Source organism: Anoplopoma fimbria, chromosome 10 (genome assembly GCF_027596085.1).
Source record: "Anoplopoma fimbria isolate UVic2021 breed Golden Eagle Sablefish chromosome 10, Afim_UVic_2022, whole genome shotgun sequence".
NCBI lineage: Eukaryota > Metazoa > Chordata > Actinopteri > Perciformes > Anoplopomatidae > Anoplopoma > Anoplopoma fimbria.
In genome coordinates, this window is record NC_072458.1 from 5,276,361 (window position 1) to 5,293,223 (window position 16,863).

The 16,863-nt window shown below is 39.9% G+C and overlaps 3 protein-coding genes across 3 annotated transcripts; 2 read left to right on the forward strand and 1 right to left on the reverse strand.

The window, feature by feature from the left end:
- The first annotated feature begins 1 nt into the window (after position 1).
- Positions 2-5,400, forward strand: acot13 (acyl-CoA thioesterase 13). The gene is made up of 3 exons (XM_054605947.1): positions 2-154; positions 4,214-4,398; positions 5,017-5,400. The coding sequence occupies exons 1-3, from the start codon at positions 71-73 to the stop codon at positions 5,174-5,176; spliced, it is 429 nt and encodes a 142-aa protein (XP_054461922.1). The 5' UTR covers positions 2-70; the 3' UTR covers positions 5,177-5,400.
- A 71-nt stretch (positions 5,401-5,471) lies between these two features.
- On the reverse strand, positions 5,472-10,050 carry c10h6orf62 (chromosome 10 C6orf62 homolog). The gene is made up of 5 exons (XM_054605946.1): positions 8,387-10,050; positions 8,016-8,192; positions 7,808-7,933; positions 6,930-7,064; positions 5,472-6,822 (listed from the first exon to the last, which is right to left on the reverse strand). Exons 1-5 carry the CDS (start codon positions 8,513-8,515, stop codon positions 6,697-6,699), a joined length of 693 nt encoding a protein of 230 aa, XP_054461921.1. The 5' UTR covers positions 8,516-10,050; the 3' UTR covers positions 5,472-6,696.
- An 86-nt stretch (positions 10,051-10,136) lies between these two features.
- gmnn (geminin DNA replication inhibitor) lies at positions 10,137-14,013 on the forward strand. Its single transcript, XM_054605945.1, has 7 exons — positions 10,137-10,223; positions 10,466-10,537; positions 11,620-11,721; positions 11,919-12,072; positions 12,170-12,252; positions 12,751-12,861; positions 12,958-14,013. Exons 2-7 carry the CDS (start codon positions 10,481-10,483, stop codon positions 13,150-13,152), a joined length of 702 nt encoding a protein of 233 aa, XP_054461920.1. The 5' UTR covers positions 10,137-10,223; positions 10,466-10,480; the 3' UTR covers positions 13,153-14,013.
- Positions 14,014-16,863: the final 2,850 nt, after the last annotated feature.

Consider the following 16,863-nt stretch of genomic DNA (forward strand, 5'->3'; position numbering starts at 1 on the left):
GTCTGCGGTAAACAGAAGTTTTTCCTGAGGCGGTTTGACATTGACAGCCTTTATTTGAACAGCGTTAAATATGGTGTCACTGTCCTTGAACTCGTTAAAACAAATAATGAGAGCGATGGTAGATAATCCAGGCTTCGACCGAGTCCTGAGCAAGGTAAATATAGGATTATAATGTTTATTTCTGTGACTGTCAGTACAGTTGCATGTTGTAATTCACTGTGTTTTGCGGTACGCGTATAAACTAGGTATTACGGTATAAGAACTTCAAAATATAGTGATAGGTCATGTCACATTCATTCATTCAAAAAGTCAGTCAGTGAGCTTGTCAATGATAGATCATTTAATTAAAAAAAATCAAAACATAAATGAAACTAAATGAATACATAACAAAGCTTAAATATATTAATAAAGAGTACATTTCCAAAGACCAGTATGAACTCAAAATGTAAGTACACTACATCAAATTTAGCAACTTCAAGGTTACACTAAATGACTAGTTTCACTTGGGATTGATAGCAGACAACATCAGAGAATATCAGGACATTCTGATGTAGAATTTCAGAATGAAAGCCCTTTAAAATCTCAATCATGAGCTAACGTCCCTGTAATTTCAGATTCGATTTAAAAAGAAATGGTATATGATTACAAACTAATGTCACTTCAGATTAATAGCAAACCACCTCACGGTGTCACTTAGAGAATATCAAAACATTCTCGTGTAGGATTTCAGAATTAAAGCCCTTCAAAATATCCTTCATGGACCAATTTCAGATAAAATTTAAAATGAAATGTTACATAGTTACAAACTAATTTCCCTCTATATTAATATCAGACAACCTACGATTGTCACCCAGAGATTATTAGGACATTTTGATAGGATGTAAAAATGAAAGCCCTATTAAATCACATTTATGAGCTAACTTTTCAATTCAATTCAATTCAGTTTATTTTGTATAGCCCAGAATCACAAATTACAAATTTGCCTCAGAGGGCTTTACAATCTGCGCACATGCGACATCCTCTGTCCTTCCCTCACATCAGCACAGGAAAAACTCCCCTAAAAACCCCTTTAACAGGGAGAAAAAAGGAAGAAACCTATGGGAGAACGACAGAGGAGGGATCCTTCTCCCAGGATGGACAGAATACAATAGATGTCATGTGTACAGAATGAACAGCATAACAGAGATACAACACATTCAATGTATATGACATAAATGATTCATATAATAAGACTACTTATAATAACAGCAGCAATTATTACAGTAGAATTATAATTATGAAAATAGGGATAGTAATGTGATTAATAATAATAATCGAAGTAGCGGTGGGTGTCAGTCGGCTCACAGCAGGAGGCACGACTACGGTCCAGGTACCACAACGATTCATGGAAACCTGCAGAGCGAGAAAGCAAAAGGGGCTTCAGGGTGGAAGTAAAGCTAAAATGCTTAATGGTACAGGTAATAGTAATAGTAATGTGACTAGTAATAATAATGGTGGTAGCAGTCGGTGTCAGCAGGGCCGTAGCAGGATGCACGACCACGGTCCAGGTACAGCCATGATTTATAGAAGCCTGCGAAGCGAGAAAGCACAAAGACTCCAGGGTACAAGCAAGTCAATAAGCGTAATAGTACAGGCAATAATAATAGTAATGTGACTAATAATGATAGTGGTAGTAGTAGTGGGTGTCAGCAGGGCCTCAGTAGGTGACACAATGACAGTCCAAATATAACCCTGATTCCTGGGAACCTGCGAGGCGAGAAAGCACAAGAACTCCGGGGAAGAAGCAAAATCAGTAATGTGCATAAATAGGAGATTAATACATAAAGATGGAGGGAGAGAAGAGGAGAGAGGAGCTCAGCGTATCCTAGGTAGTCCCCGGCTGTCTAGGCATATAGCAGCATATCTAGGGGCTGGACCAAGGCGAACCTGAACCAGCCCTAACTATAAGCGCTATCAAAAAGGAAGGTCTTAAGCCTGCTCTTGAAAGTGGTGAGTGTGTCTGCCTCCCGGACTGAAACTGGAACCTGGTTCCACAGAAGAGGAGCCTGATAACTGAAGGCTCTGGCTCCCGTCCTACTTTTATATACTCTAGGAACCACAAGTAACCCTGCATTGATTGAGCGCAGCTTTCTAGTTGGGTAATATGGAACTATAAATTCCTTAAGATAAGACGGTGCCTGGCCAGTTAGAGCTTTGTAGGTAAGTAAAAGAATTTTAAATTCTATTCTTGATTTAACAGGGAGCCAGTGCAGAGAAGCTAATACTGGAGTAATATGATCTCTTTTCTTAGTTTTTGTTAGAACACGTGCTGCAGCATTCTGGATCAACTGTAAAGATCTAAGAGACCTATTAGAGCAGCCTGATAAGGAGTTACAGTAATCTAGTCTAGAGGTAACAAATGCATGAACTAGTTTTTCTGCATCGCTTTGAGACAGGATTTGCCTGATTTTCGCAATGTTACGTAAATGAAAAAAGGCTGTCCTTGAGACCTGTTTTATATAAGAGTTAAAAGACAGATCCTGATCAAAGATAACTCCAAGGTTCTTAACGGTAGTGCTGGATGCTAGAGCAATGCCATCTAGAGAAACTATATCGTTAGATAATTGAATTTGAAGGTGATCTGGGCCTAGTAGGATAACTTTTGTTTTTTCAGAGTTTAACATTAAGAAGTTACAGGTCATCCAGGTTTTTATGTCCGTAAGACATGCTTGAAGTTTAGAGAACTGGTTAGTTTCGTCTGGCTTAATTGATAGATATAACTGGGTATCATCTGCATAACAATGAAAGTTTACTGAGTGTTTTCTGATAATATTCCCCAAGGGAAGCATATATAAGGTAAATAAAATAGGTCCAAGAACAGACCCCTGTGGAACTCCGTGACTGTAACTTCCCTCTAAACACTTCAGATGATTGTCAGACAGCATCCGAGTGGTAGTCAGGGAATATCAGGGCATTCTGATGTAAAATATCAGAATTAAAGCCCTTTAAAATCGCAATCATGAGCAAACGTCCGTCAAATTTTAGATTTGGTCAATAGTTACAAACTAATTTCACTTCAGAAATAACATTTGAGTTTTATTACATTTTTTTATTTCTTTCTTGCATTTTTTAAAGTTAGGGCTTTGTGTTTTGCGAAGGCACTATTGAATCACACTGAAGCAATTGTTGAGTGCATTTTTAATTCATAAATAGTTTTGATGTAATGAGATTTTAAAGGGCTTTAATTTTGAAATCCTACATCAGAATGTCATGATATGCTTTGGGTGACACCCTGAGGTGGTCTGCTATTAATCTGAAGTGAAATACATTTCTATGGAACATTATGTTTTTAATCTAATCTAAAATTGGAGGGAAATTAGCACATGGATGATATTTAAAGGGCCTAAATCCATTTCGAGATTATCCCTGAGTGACAGCTTGATGTGGCCTATTAATCTAAAGGGAAATTAGTTTGTAACTATTGACCATTTTCTTTTAAATGTTATCTAAAATAAGAAGGAAGTTGGCTTATTAAAGAGTTCTTAAAAAGCTTTAATTTTAGAAATCCCACATCAGAATGTCCCGATATCAGGATAACTTCCTAGGTGGTTGGCTATCAATATCAGGTGAAATAAATTTGTGAGAACGTTATTTACTTTTGATTCTAATCTGAGTATTGATATTTTAAATGGCTTTTATTCGGAATGCTACATGAGAATTTCATGATATTCTCTGAAGTTGTCTGCCATCAATACCGAGTGAAACTAGTCACTTAGTCTAACCTTGGAATTGCTGAATTTGATGTAGTGTACTGTCAATTTTGAAGTCATATTGGTCTATTTAAATTGAATCTTTATTAATATAATTGAGTAAGTATTCACCCACTGAAATAACATTTTTGTGTTAAATTTTAGTTTTTTAAGTTATCATTCATAAAATGAATATTTTTTAATTCATTCCTTTCATTTTATTTATGTATTTATTAATTTGTGTTTTAAAGTATTCAATAACTTATTTATTATTGAAACACTCTTTGATTTATTTAGTGAACGTGAAATGTCTTTCAGGTTCACCGGAATGTTGCTCTTATTTTGAAGTCAGTTTTTTTTTTTACACGCTCTTACCGTAATGCTTACAATATACGCGTACCGCAAAACAATGTGGGGTCTGGCTTGACTGTGATTTTCCAAAGTGGAGGATGGCTTGATTGCATTAAGCCATGTGTGTCTCTCAGGTGGACGTCTTGTCTGCCAGTCCAGGTAAGGTGGTGTGTGAGATGCGGGTGGAAGAGGAGCACACCAACCGGGGAGGGACGCTACACGGCGGGTTGACAGCCACCCTGGTCGATGTCATATCCACCATGGCTATCATGAACACTGAGAGGGGAGCGCCCGGAGTCAGTGTGGACATGAACATAACGTGAGTCCATGAACAGGGTTATTCCCTCATAAACCTTGACATTACCTCTAGATTAACCTGTGAAATAAAGATGAGCTCTCAAATGAACAGATGTAACCACAGATAACACTGTTTTTAGGGTTCACAATTTCATATACAATGCCTTGTATTGCATTAACCTTCACGGATTGCTAAAACATTGACCCGAGACTTAGTTACCATTTAGAGGACTAACTGTGCTCATTTTTATGTCCTCCAAATTACTCATGCATTTTTGATTTCACTTTTAAAAACTTTAGTATCATTAAGATTTAACCATATTTTAAATACATTTTAGAATGACTAATCTCCCCAATAAGAACATTTAAAATGTTAGATTTCTTTGATTTGATTCTTTCTATTAACATATTTGCTCAAACTACTTCAGTCAGAACATAATTTAAAGTTTTTTGGTGGTACAACATAAACCCCATGATTCTAAAAAAAAAGCCCTAAATGCCTCAGAAAAAATTTCAGAGGGCATGATCTCCATGTCTTCAGCTGTATCTAAAGCCCTGATTTCAGGCCTTGACCTTCAGTGTGTTAAACAGGTCAGGTTGAAGATTAACTTCATAAAGTACAAATGTCAATGTCTTACAGATACATGAATGCTGCCAAGATGGGAGAGGACGTTCTCATCACTGCTCACGTTCTGAAGCAAGGACGGACGCTTGCGTTTGCCTCTGTTGACCTCACCAACAAGGCCACGGGGAAGCTTATAGCACAAGGGAGACACACTAAACACCTTGGTAGCAGCTAGACCGTCTCCCCTTTGTGTCACTCAGGAAATCACAGATAATGTGAACTGTCAAAACAGAAACTTAGGGAAATTGTTCTCAAAACCACTGACTGTGTACCAAGAGGAAATTGACAGTGGTGCAGTGCAACAAACCTTGTTGGCTGGTTACTAAATGAATGTTGCTGTCTCTGTTTCATATATGTTCACAGTTTAAAGATAAACTAATAGCTGTATGGTCAGAGTAAATTGTGACAACTATTGTATCAATGGTACCATTTCATGCACATGCAATACAACAAAAAGACAAGAGTTATGCTTTCAGAATTTGCATTGTATTGGGATATGCTCAGCAGTATTGATTTGAGAATCAACAGAAAAAAAACCCAGAAGTTACACGCCTAAAACCCTTTCAACTGAACACACTGAATCAACAAGGAGCAAAATTAAATGTACTATGTACTTCATATTCTTTCAAAAGCAAGCCCAATTTTAATTTGATGAGCATGGCAGCAAATTATTTTCATTTTAGTAGGTCAAATTAAACAAAAATCAGTTAGCTTCAGCAACTTTGTTAGGCAAGTTAAACATTAAGTATGTCACCATTTCAGTTTCTCACCACCCCACATCCCAAATAAAACAAAACATAAAACAGATTTCAGTAGCTTAAATGAATGGTGCTTGAACGGTGACAATGACCTTCAACATCCAACCAACACGTCTCAACTTTGTGTACAATGCCTCTCAAGCCACTCAAGATTTTAGCAAAGGCCTGCCTAGCATGTCTTAGAGGAAAGCAAATGACACCAAAACATTTTTTTTAAGTCCAGCAAAAAAACTAAGGCGGTTTTTAAGAAGCAATACCTACACCATATGATTTGACAAATATTGTTCATCTTGTTTTCTTTGCTTATACAGGTGTTTAAACACCTATTCACACCTGTCCTTGGTCAAAAGATTGTGTAAAGTTGTTCTAGAAACCCCATTGATATTACAAACAAGCTTTAACGATCCTTTTCTTATGACAACAAGGATATTAAACACGTCCATCTGAGAACCACCGTGAAGACCTGTGTATTGTTTGTTCCTGTTTTTGATGCAACATAAAGAGTTCCTTCAATGACCGGTGCTGCTGACAGTGCGGTTCCAAGAGAACAACCAACCACTCAAAATCAATGTTCGTGCAGGTTCAAATGAACAAAAAAAATGTATGAGTGAGTAGGGGGGGAATGAAGAGGGAGTAAAAGAAAAAAAAAAAAAAAAACGGGGAAACCAATCCAGAAATGGCAGAGAGAAGAGGGGAAACATTGGGAGCATGAGTTAAAAAAAAAAAAAAAACAAGGATGGGAACTGAACCAGCTTCAGGTCAGGGAGGGGAAAACGAGTAGGTAACAAAAAAAAAAAAAAAAAGGAGAGATCCAAGCACGAGTTCAAATCTTTTTAAAGGAAATGAGTGGAGATGAGTACATCAATTTGCTTCTGAAGGCTTAGGCAGGAGGGAGGGGAAGGGCTTTTTCCTGTGTGGCTGGGTGATGCAGGAAGCCTCAATCAGGCATGTATGGGCGGAGGTGATCCTCGATGTCTCCCACACCCCAGCAGGTCAGCTGGTCCTGGGGCAAGTATAGGCAGAGGCTGCACAACTTGAACACTGTGGCCTTGGTTTTAGGAGTCTGAGAGAGAGCGAGACAGAGAACACAGTCAAGTGTGTTAGGACGCTGCCTGGGGTTGCAGTTGGTCAAATCAGAAACGTATGATTTCAGTGGACTGACTGACTCACCTGTAAGTGCTGTCTATCCATGAAGAGAAATACAGACTGAGTTGGGTTGTTCATGACCATTCCAGCCTTGTCTTTACGACCCAAAGCATGCAAGCACTGCTTCTCGTAGTCTCCATGATGAAATTCGAACTTGGCCTGTAAATCAGAGGAGAGTCTTGTGAGCCAAGAAGTACATCTGGTTTTATATAGATTAGGGCAGAGGCAAATTAATTAATTATTGAATTCATATTTCTTGGTAGCCCTGTGATAGGCTGGCGACCTGTCCAGGGTGTACCCTGCCTTCGCCCATTGACAGCTGGGATCGGCTCCAGCACCCCCGCGACCCTTAACTGGATAAGCGGTTACGGAAGATGGATGGATGGATATTTCTTGGTAGTGTACGATTAAAACTGTCTCAATGTGAAAATCTGGTTATTTTCATTTAAAACATAACTTGTATAATGGTAGTGACAGTTAAAGCTGAATGTGATACTGTTTTAAAATATACATGATTTTATAAATCTTGCTTGAACATTTATTCATGTACTCCTAAATCTGGTGTTAGTCTGGCTGTATTTTTTCGGGAAAGATAAATCAACAAAATTGTAAAACCGGCCTAAGCTTGTTACAAGTTTTAACTGACTATCTTTTGGTTTTGTTGGCTGATCGAAATAGGACATTTGAAAACGTTACCTTGGACCCTGGGAAACATAATGGGCTATTTTAACTCATCACTAAATAATTTTATTAACTAGACACTCAATTGATTAATCTAGAAAGTAACTTGCATATTTATTGATAATGAAAATAATTTAGTTGCAGCTGCAGTTTGAATCAAAGTAACAGCATTCTTCAAACATTTAGAGCCAAAGTAATCTGACGAGGTGCCACGTTCTGACCTGAACAGGCCTAAAGGGTTCATCATCGGCCCCCTTCCATCTGGAGAACAGTAGACAGACAACCTTCTCAATATCGTTGCGAGGCCAAAGGATGAAGTCCATCTCCTGTGTGCAGCCTATCACATCCTGTGAGAAGAGAAAACAATGTAAAACACAACTGGACTTTGTCTTCAAAACAATCCCCTCCTAAGACGCTGCACTTACTTACCCTTCGCATTGACTGGTATCGGGGGGCGTGCAGTTGCACAACATCTTTTTGCAGGAGTTCTATTGAACTCTCGAGAGAGTAGCTGGAATCTCGCACACCTCGTAGGATGTTTTCTTCATAGTTGTTGGTCATCACGGGCACCACTTCAGCTACCTCAAAAAGTGCAGACTTCTTCTTCTGTAATGGAAAAAATATAGGAACAAACTCATATTCAAAGTCATTGTTTTGCTGTGGGCAAATAAAAAGGAACAGGTCTGAATATGACATTTAATCATGTTATGAGCAAAGAGAAAGGGAAATTATGTCAAAGTTTAAAGAAAGAATATCATTTAATGTAAAGATTACTGTATTGTTCCATTTTACTGACGAACCTTTTCTTTGAAAACGAAGGCTATATAAATCTTGAAGTCAAACTGATCAGCCAGAGATTCCCTTTTCTTCCGAAGTTGAGCTCGTAGTCGATTTCTTGTTTGATTTCTTCGTGAAGTTGGGTCCCCCATGGTTAGATATTGATGGTAGTGTCTACTTCTCTTGTGCAGAATATTTTGGCAAAACTCTGTACTTCTGTATTTATACGTTGGATAACGGATGGAGGTAGCTACCCTTTGCAGAAACAACGCATCAAACGACTCTAGGCTAGATCTATTAAATACCCACTACCAACTGAGAAGTTCAACAAATCCGAAAACAAAACTCAAGTCATTTTAATTTTTTTTGTAAAAGGGCAGTGTTTAGGAAGGGATTGGTCAACAAGCTAAGACTACATCTCCTTATGACTTGTTCAGAAATCCATGTTTTTAAGACATGACTATTAAGCCAATTGAGCGTTTTGTTTTTTTCAACCTGCCGTCGACAAAAGGGATCAACAGAGATTTAAAGAAAAGAGCAACTCAAATTTGTCTTGACTGAGAATTTTACTGAAATCAACAGAAATGGCTGCTACTGTAAAAACCCATACCGGCGATATACATTTTATTTTTTCTTTGAGGACTACAGAGACTGGCAAACGACAAATACTCTATTATTTGGGTCATTTCAAAGTCCCTCATCCATGGCTCTCGTTCTATGTTTGTGTCTCTGTAGATGCAGCGTTATGTGCGTGTTAAAGACGGGTTTGGGACGCAGACGAACATGGCAGGTAAATACAGATGCCAGGAGATGTTGGCACCGGGTAACATCGAAGACTACTGCCAAAGTGCCTTGACATTTCCTTGACTTTTACTGCCACTCACTTGGCCCACGGCCTGCCACTGCTGGTAGTCATGATGTGGGCGTATTTTTAGCACACTAGCTAAGGTGAGCTAGCAAGCTAATCTAGGCATTCACTTCCAACACTAACTAGTAGTGACCCGACGATGAAGCTACATCTTATCTCCTGACTGACTGGCGTAATCGAGGCCCGTGTGTGTCCGGCTAGCTAGCGTACAGTCATCTTTCTACGCGTTTACATCTTCTCGACAGGTCCAATGTGTCTGCCAGTGCTGTGAGAGTCGCAAGACCTGCAGGGGCGACGGACTAGCTGCTTCTGCTCCTGCTCGGCATTCTAGCTCGGTGTGGGTTGGCCCGAGTCAACAAACTTAATCGACGAAAACACAGCAAGGGGCTCGATCAGTCGACGCAGAGTGGCGCAAATAAGCCAAACACAATCTCCCCCCTTTTCCCCAGTCTGAAGTTTGGAGGTGTCTGCTGCGCTTGTTTTCTTTTTCTCTTCTTTTCTTCAGTCGTCACAGCCTCCGACTCGCCCTGCTGCATGCCATGTCAAGATAAATCGACCATCCAGCTGAACTCCTCCGTTCTTTCCGTCGACATGTCTCTTGTTCTGTCTCCCGGCGGGCCCATCTTTAACGGCGTGTCGTCCAACGTTTGTCCGTTTGGTTTCTTTGTGTGGTTTCTTTTAGGCAGCTGGTAATGGTATATATACACACACAACACACACACACCACAACACAACACACACAAGCTCGACGACAGCCTCTCCAAAATGGCTGCGCAGTCAACTACAAAGATGTGACGTGTTTTGACATGTGACCGCAAGACGAGGAAAAGGGGAAAAAAACCCACACAACGGCTCTAAATAAGCTCGCTCCTGATTGGCTCGTTTATCACGTGACGCAGTAGGCGTATTTAAGCCCCTGGCGCGGAATCTTTGGAGGAAAGAATAGTCAGTCCTTTGGTTGTCGTAACAACGGAGTAGTTTTCGCACCAACGGTAAGTCGGTTTAAAGCCGAGCGTCATTACAATTAATTTAATCATCTTCACACCTGCTTCTCATTAATGCCTGCTCACGTTAGTTGGTTCTCTTTAATTTAATTTAATTTATCTACTTTAGTTGGGTTTTCTAACGTTACCAGCTCTCCCCACAGAGATGGCGGCACATTTAACGTCCCCCCCCTTGTGGGTGTGACGTTGACTTCCTGTGACCGTGTCGTGACGTTGTGTTTCCCCAACAGGTCACCTGACAGAAAATGAGTTTCAGCGGAAAGCTAAAGCACAGCAGCCAGAGGTCTAATGAGAACGTGAAGGTGAGTAACTACACGTCTCAGTATGAAGTGTGTGGCTCACATGAATGGCCGTGAATGGGGTCATTACGTTTAGGGTTTATTGTTCAGAGTTAACTGTAACTCAACTTAGACATGAGATGTGTAGGTGGTATATGTAGGCCAGATACCGGAGGGCTTTACCAAAACGTCGTCCCCTTTGGTTCCTGCCTTTTCTCTCAGTAAATGGTGGGGTTTTTTAAATTATAAATACCAATTTTATAGATGGCAGAAATGAGAATGTGACCATGTGGCTAGACTGGAGATTTTGAATGCAAGTACAGCCACATTATATTAGTTATTTAGCAGATGCTTTTATCCAACGTGACTTACAATAAGTGTATTCAACATAGGTATTCAAGAGAACTACTAGTCACCAGAAGTCATAAGTGCATCTCCTTTCTTAAACGAGCATCTAAGAGCATAAACCAGAGCAAAAGTACAGTGCAGAAACAAACTAATACGAATACATTAAGTGCAACAAACTAATACGAATACAATAAGTGCAACAAACTAATACGAATACAATAAGTGCAACAGACTAATACCAATACTATGCTTCCTTAGGCCCTGCATGATTTGAGTTGATTTATAATATTTATTGATGTAGACATTGTCTCCCTCACTGCTCAAAATCACAATGATTATCCTTTATTGGCATGAAACACAAAAGCAGTGTTGTGAAGCTGTGGCTCAAACATTAACAGAGTGAGCATGTTTGCTGCACTGTAATGAGCCTGGAGGAGTAACTTTCCCACGGCACCCTGCCCCTGTTCTGACACCTGTGGGCCTGTTTCTCATGGCAGCAGTGTTGTTGGTGTTGTAAGCCACTTCACATATGCCCTCTCTCCCATGGTGACAGTGTAACTAAAGTAAAGCATGCAAGGTGATGCTAAGCCCCTAATGAATAGAGACTTTGAAAATGAGAACACAGGTCATGTTGATTTCCTGTTCTCAAAAGGCATCTGGTAAGTGTTTAGGATTTTTCCTCTTAACAATTGTCATATCTGCAATTTGTGATCTTCTCGTCTGTAACCTAACACTGAGTTTTTGTCTGCCACTCCCAGAGCTTTTTCTCACCATCTCAGAAGGCAATGGGACGACCCAGGCAAACCCTGCAGGTCCTCCAACCCTCAGCTGGCAACAAAGATTTGGGAAGGTCAGCTGCGGTATGTAGTGACTTGTTGCAGGTGGTCATTTGATTTGGGTGTCTGTTTTGTCCACGTTTGCATTAGATCAGAACTTTGTATAGAATTGTTTCACTAAAAGAACAATGGATATGTTGCCGCATTTAGTGGGTTTTCAACATTTAAAAGGTTCTAACTTGTGTTTTTTTTTTTTTTTTTTTTTTTTTTTTTCTCTTTAGGTGGGAAAGGTCATTCCCAAAAGGAAACAGTGGAGTGCAGAACCAACTAGAGGTCCAAAGAGGGTGAAGGCAGAAGTCAAGTCTACACAAACAGAAGAAACTCAGTGTTTGACAAATGGCATGTCCAATGATGCATATGAACTTATGGTTGTAGGTAGGCATCGTTGATTAATGAATTGCATACTAAACAGTATGGAATCTACCCAAAGATATTTTTGTTATCTTGAGCTAAATTTCTGTCACTGTTGTAGAAACTCCTCCTCCTACCTACTGGAAAGAGATTGCAGAGGAGCGTCGGAAGGCCTTGTACAATGTTTTACAGGAGAATGAGAAGGTGAGTTAATCTCTAAGAGATGGCTAATGTTTAGCTGTCAATTGAATTGTTCCCACGCTCTCACTGTCAACGTTTGCTGGCTTCAGTCCAACTGGCACTGGGTTTCAAAGTAACGCTGCACCCAAATGCACTTATTGAATCAGTCTTTGAGTGTATAAGTTTATTATTACAGAAGTGGTGCCTCAGTAGACTTGCTTTCAATTTGAGATTATTTGGCAATTTAGGCCTTCTCAAATGTTACATCATTCTTTTATCTTTTCAATTCAGTTTATTTTGTATAGCCCAAAATTACAAATTTGCCTCAGAGGGCTTTACAATCTGTACACATGCAAACCAGAACCCTAGCCAGCGATTACAGTCCTATGTTGTCTGTAAAATGCATTATTTTGAAACGGTTAATTTAGTCAAGCTCTATTCAGTTGGCCCATTGTGCCATGTTTCTGCTTTTCAAGCATGTGTTGTGTGTATTTATTTTATTTATTCCCCCCCCCCCCCCAGTTACACAAAGACATTGAAGCCAAAGATGAACAGATGGCAAAGCTAAAATGTGAAAATGCAGAGCTACAGGAGCTGGCACAACACGTACAATACATGGCTGATATGATCGAGGTAGGCACACTAGTATTGGCTGTAATTTCCTGTTTGTGTTGAGACATTTTGTGTACTTGTATATCCTGTAATGTATTATTTTTTTTATTTTTTAAGAGGCTGACTGGGGAGAGCCCAGAAAATCTGGAGGAACTGAGGGATATTGCTCTTGACGTGGAGGAAGATGAGCTAGACAACAGTAAAGTGTCAGGTCAGAGTGAGGAAGAAGACTCTGATTACAGTCAGTCTGATTCAGAGGAAGAAGAGGCCTCGGACGCTGAACAAGCCGGACCCTCAGCAGAGCAGGATTAACTGACACAACTCTTGTGTGTCATGGGACTTTGGCCTTTTTATACAGGTCAGCAGCATTTTTGCTTTGGCAGCAACAAGTGGCCATCCATTTGACTGAATTGGCTTTTCTAAGTAATTCATATACTTCAAAATGCAGTAGTTTTGAAACGCCTGCCATATTTTATTATTTTTAAACCATGAACAGATTGGGGCAGGTTTTATTCCTTTTTTTTTTTTTTTTTTTTTAGTTTGGCTTTTGCTCTACTTTCTGTTCCTGTTCAAGTGAAGGTGTTCAAAACTAAGCCATAGAGGCCCTTCTCACCGCACCAATTTAACAAGTCACAGTAGGAAAAGCACAGATGTAAAAAATGAATGTTCGCTGAATTCCATTTAGTTGCTTTAGTTCTATGACCCTGGTATTTTGCCCAGGCTCACTGTCCTGGCTTACTAGGACAGTTTAATAGACCAGAGCCATTTATGTGTAAATGTGACGGTACAGAGGTATTGTAGTTTTTCCTTGTTTTTTTTTTTTTTTTTTTTTTTTTTAACCACCTGAGCAATTCACAACAAGCCTTGCAGCTCTACTTGATGGTAATTGGTCTAGTCCTGATGACAAAAGGATGCATGTCCTTACCAAACACGGAGGGACCCCTAAGCCCCCTCCCCTTTTCTTAGTGGTTGGAAACTATGGGAAAATGTGAACCATGTCACAGTAACACCTGAGCTTTTACTACTTTGACGAGCCCGAGGAATAAATATTGCTACACACACACTACCAAATGCGGCTGTGTGCTTGTCCCTGTAGTGGTTGGTCAACACTGTAATATTGTGCAATGTCAATAAGTTTTGTACATAAAGCCTAATGTAAAATAAACTTTTTATAGGAAAAGAGTTTGTGTTGTGGATCTTCGCTGAAGAAATGGCACGGGCAAAGTAGTTTGAGTTTACTTTTATTAGACTACTGCAATGTCTCTTATTACTGGACTATAATAACACTCTATAGGAAGACTTCAACTAATTACAAATTCATCCACCAGAGTATACAATATTTTTGTGCCACTTTCAATTAAACTAGTTAACCTTCTAAATCCACCTTGACCAGCTACGACCTTAAAATGTTATTAACGCATTGTTGCATACAATACTCATCTAATATCCATCACAGGAGATGGTTTTCTGAAGAATATGTAGTTCGATACTATTTTGCTGATAGTCATTCTGTAGATTCTTTCAATTTTTTGAATGCAGGACTTTTATTTGTAAATTGTGATTATGACAGTTTAACGCAAAGGATCTAGGTTCTTCCACCATATGATTACATTACAGTCATTTAGCAGATGCTTTTATCCAAAGCGACTTACAGGAAGTGTATTCAAGAGAACTACTAGTCACCAGAAGTCATAAGTGCATCTCCTTTCTTAAACAAGCATCTTAAAGCATAAACCAGAGCAAAAGTATAGTGCAGAGGCAAATTACTACGAAAACAATAATTGCAACAGACTAATACGAATATAATAAGTGCTACAAACTACTACGAATAGGATAAGTGCAGTAAACGAATACGAATTCAATAAGTGCAGCGAACTGATGCGAATACAGTGAATACAATAAGTGCTACGAGTCAGGGTAGTGCTTCTTGAAGAGGTGAGTTTTCAGCCTGCGCCTAAAGATGGGCAGCGACTCTGCTGTCCTGACGTCAGTGGGAGTTCATTCCACCACTGAGGGGCCAGGACAGAAAAAAGCTGTGACCGGGTGGATCGGCCGCAGGGACCTCTGAGCGACGGGGCAACCAATCGCCCCGAGGCAGCAGAGCCAAGTGGTCGGGCGGGGGTGTAGGGCTTGACCAAGGCCTGGAGATAGGAGTTGAGGATATGAAGTTAAAAAATACATACTGAATACATCAAATTAAGTCAAGTGTAACAATAACCATGCTTTTCCTTAAACCTACAGTCACTTGGTTCGGAAAGGCAAAACTCTTTATAATTTTTTTCCTTCAACACAAATCCATAGATAAGATGTATTTAAATGTTGTAATGGCTGTTAAAATGAGTATTTACAGCCTTCATGAAAGCCTTGAGAGGTTTTAATCAGTCAAATACTGTTTAAACATTCAATCACGGAATCAAAGTTGAAATTGAATAAGATGTGCTATCTTGGCTATAGATTAGTCAAATACATGATTGTTGAAACACTGAGACTTTCATTGACAAGCTGGACTACTGTGAGGTCTAAACTTTGATCAATGGAAGACAGACTGTCTCTGCTATATGAAATATGTCCAGTTCAGTAACACCTTTAGACTCCAGAATATTGTTAAAATGAAGTATCGTCTTATGTTTACAGCTCATCAATATATGAAACCTTTGCCGGAGGGAAATGGTGTGACAGCATTACAGCTGTATTTTTTTTTTTATATCTATATAGATAAATGGTAAGATATCATTTTGTAATTTTGATTTTTTTTTTTTATTTAATTTTTAATTTTTAATTTTAATTTGGGAAAAACCGGAGCTCCCGGAGTAAACCCGATGTCGACACGTGGAGAACATGCGAACTCCAAGTGTCTTTAGCACTGCAACCTCACAGAAAGAAGAAAAATGGCTGCAGTGCGATCACTCAGTGACCCTGTCCCCATGAAAGAGGGGGAGAGGGGATGGATGAGTGATAAGGGGGTGGGTGGGGGGTTAAGTTGGAGGGTGTGTGTGCTGTGTCTGTTTATTTCGGTGGGGGGGGGGGGGCTGTGGTGAAATGGTCTTTAGCTCAGGAACGTTCTTAAAAATTCCAAGAAAGTGGCAGCCATGATAAGAGCCGGTCAAATGATTTAAATGCTAAGGAAAGGTGCTTCAAGCTTCCTCTTTTAAAAATCAACTTTAGCGTTCAGGCCGTCCCACGATTCCGCGGGGCAGAAACATTTACAAGCTATGCTCGTTCAAGTCCTGACTTCTCCGTCACCTCTTTCCTTGACCTCATGATGCTTTACTTCGAGGTCGAGGAAAAGTGGTTAGGAAAAGACAGGACGTCATTTTTTTTGGGACCATTTCATCACAGCCTGAGGGTGGAGGGTTAGTGTTTGGTGATGGAGGGGAAGAGTGGCTAGATGGCTGATTGAAGGGGGGAAGTCTGGGGGAAGTCTGGGGTTGAGGGTGAGAGAATAGAAGGGAGGGTAGTGGGGGTAAAGGGGAGGAAGGGTGTTTGGTAGGAAGGGTGATAGGCATAGGGGAGAAGTGGGGAAGGGTGGAGAGGAGAGAATGGATGTTACTGCTCTCTCTCCTCTATTTTACTTTCTCTCCTTCCCCTCTTCTGTCTTTTCAATTCCTCCCTTTCACTTGTCTCCTTTTCCTTTTTTTGTCTTTTCAATTGTTCCTTTTCTCTCTTCTCCTTCTCCTTCTTCTCTTGGTTCTGTCTTTTCAGTTCTTCCTTTTCTCTCTTCTCCTTCTCCTTCTTCTCTTGGTTCTGTCTTTTCAGTTCTTCCTTTTCTCTCTTCTCCTTCTTCTTCTTCTCTTGGTTCTGTCTTTTCAGTTCTTCCTTTTCTTTCTTCTCCTTCTCATTCTTTTCTGACTTCTCTCTTTTCTCTACCTCCTCCCTCCTCATCTTGAGAATCTTTTCTGCCTCCTTCTTTGCCTTCTCTTCGTCCTTTTTCATCTTTGCCTTCTCCTTGTCTGTTTTTTGTGCGAGCTCCTGAAGGCTGAGGTTACATACCTGGAGGTTGCTGTTTTGCTGTGTGAGGAGCTT

Bases quoted from the DNA above. Each gene is read 5' to 3' on its own strand.
- acot13 (XM_054605947.1), top strand. From the start codon at position 71: ATGGTGTCACTGTCCTTGAACTCGTTAAAACAAATAATGAGAGCGATG. The intron at 155-4,213 runs GTAAATATAGGA...TGTGTCTCTCAG, and splicing joins TCGACCGAGTCCTGAGCAAG to GTGGACGTCTTGTCTGCCAG. The intron at 4,399-5,016 runs GTGAGTCCATGA...AATGTCTTACAG, and splicing joins AGTGTGGACATGAACATAAC to ATACATGAATGCTGCCAAGA.
- c10h6orf62 (XM_054605946.1), bottom strand. From the start codon at position 8,515: ATGGGGGACCCAACTTCACGAAGAAATCAAACAAGAAATCGACTACGA. The intron at 8,193-8,386 runs GTTCGTCAGTAA...TTTCCATTACAG, and splicing joins CCTTCGTTTTCAAAGAAAAG to AAGAAGAAGTCTGCACTTTT. The intron at 7,934-8,015 runs GTAAGTAAGTGC...CTCTTCTCACAG, and splicing joins GATACCAGTCAATGCGAAGG to GATGTGATAGGCTGCACACA.
- gmnn (XM_054605945.1), top strand. From the start codon at position 10,481: ATGAGTTTCAGCGGAAAGCTAAAGCACAGCAGCCAGAGGTCTAATGAG. The intron at 11,722-11,918 runs GTATGTAGTGAC...TTTTCTCTTTAG, and splicing joins ATTTGGGAAGGTCAGCTGCG to GTGGGAAAGGTCATTCCCAA. The intron at 12,073-12,169 runs GTAGGCATCGTT...TCACTGTTGTAG, and splicing joins ATATGAACTTATGGTTGTAG to AAACTCCTCCTCCTACCTAC.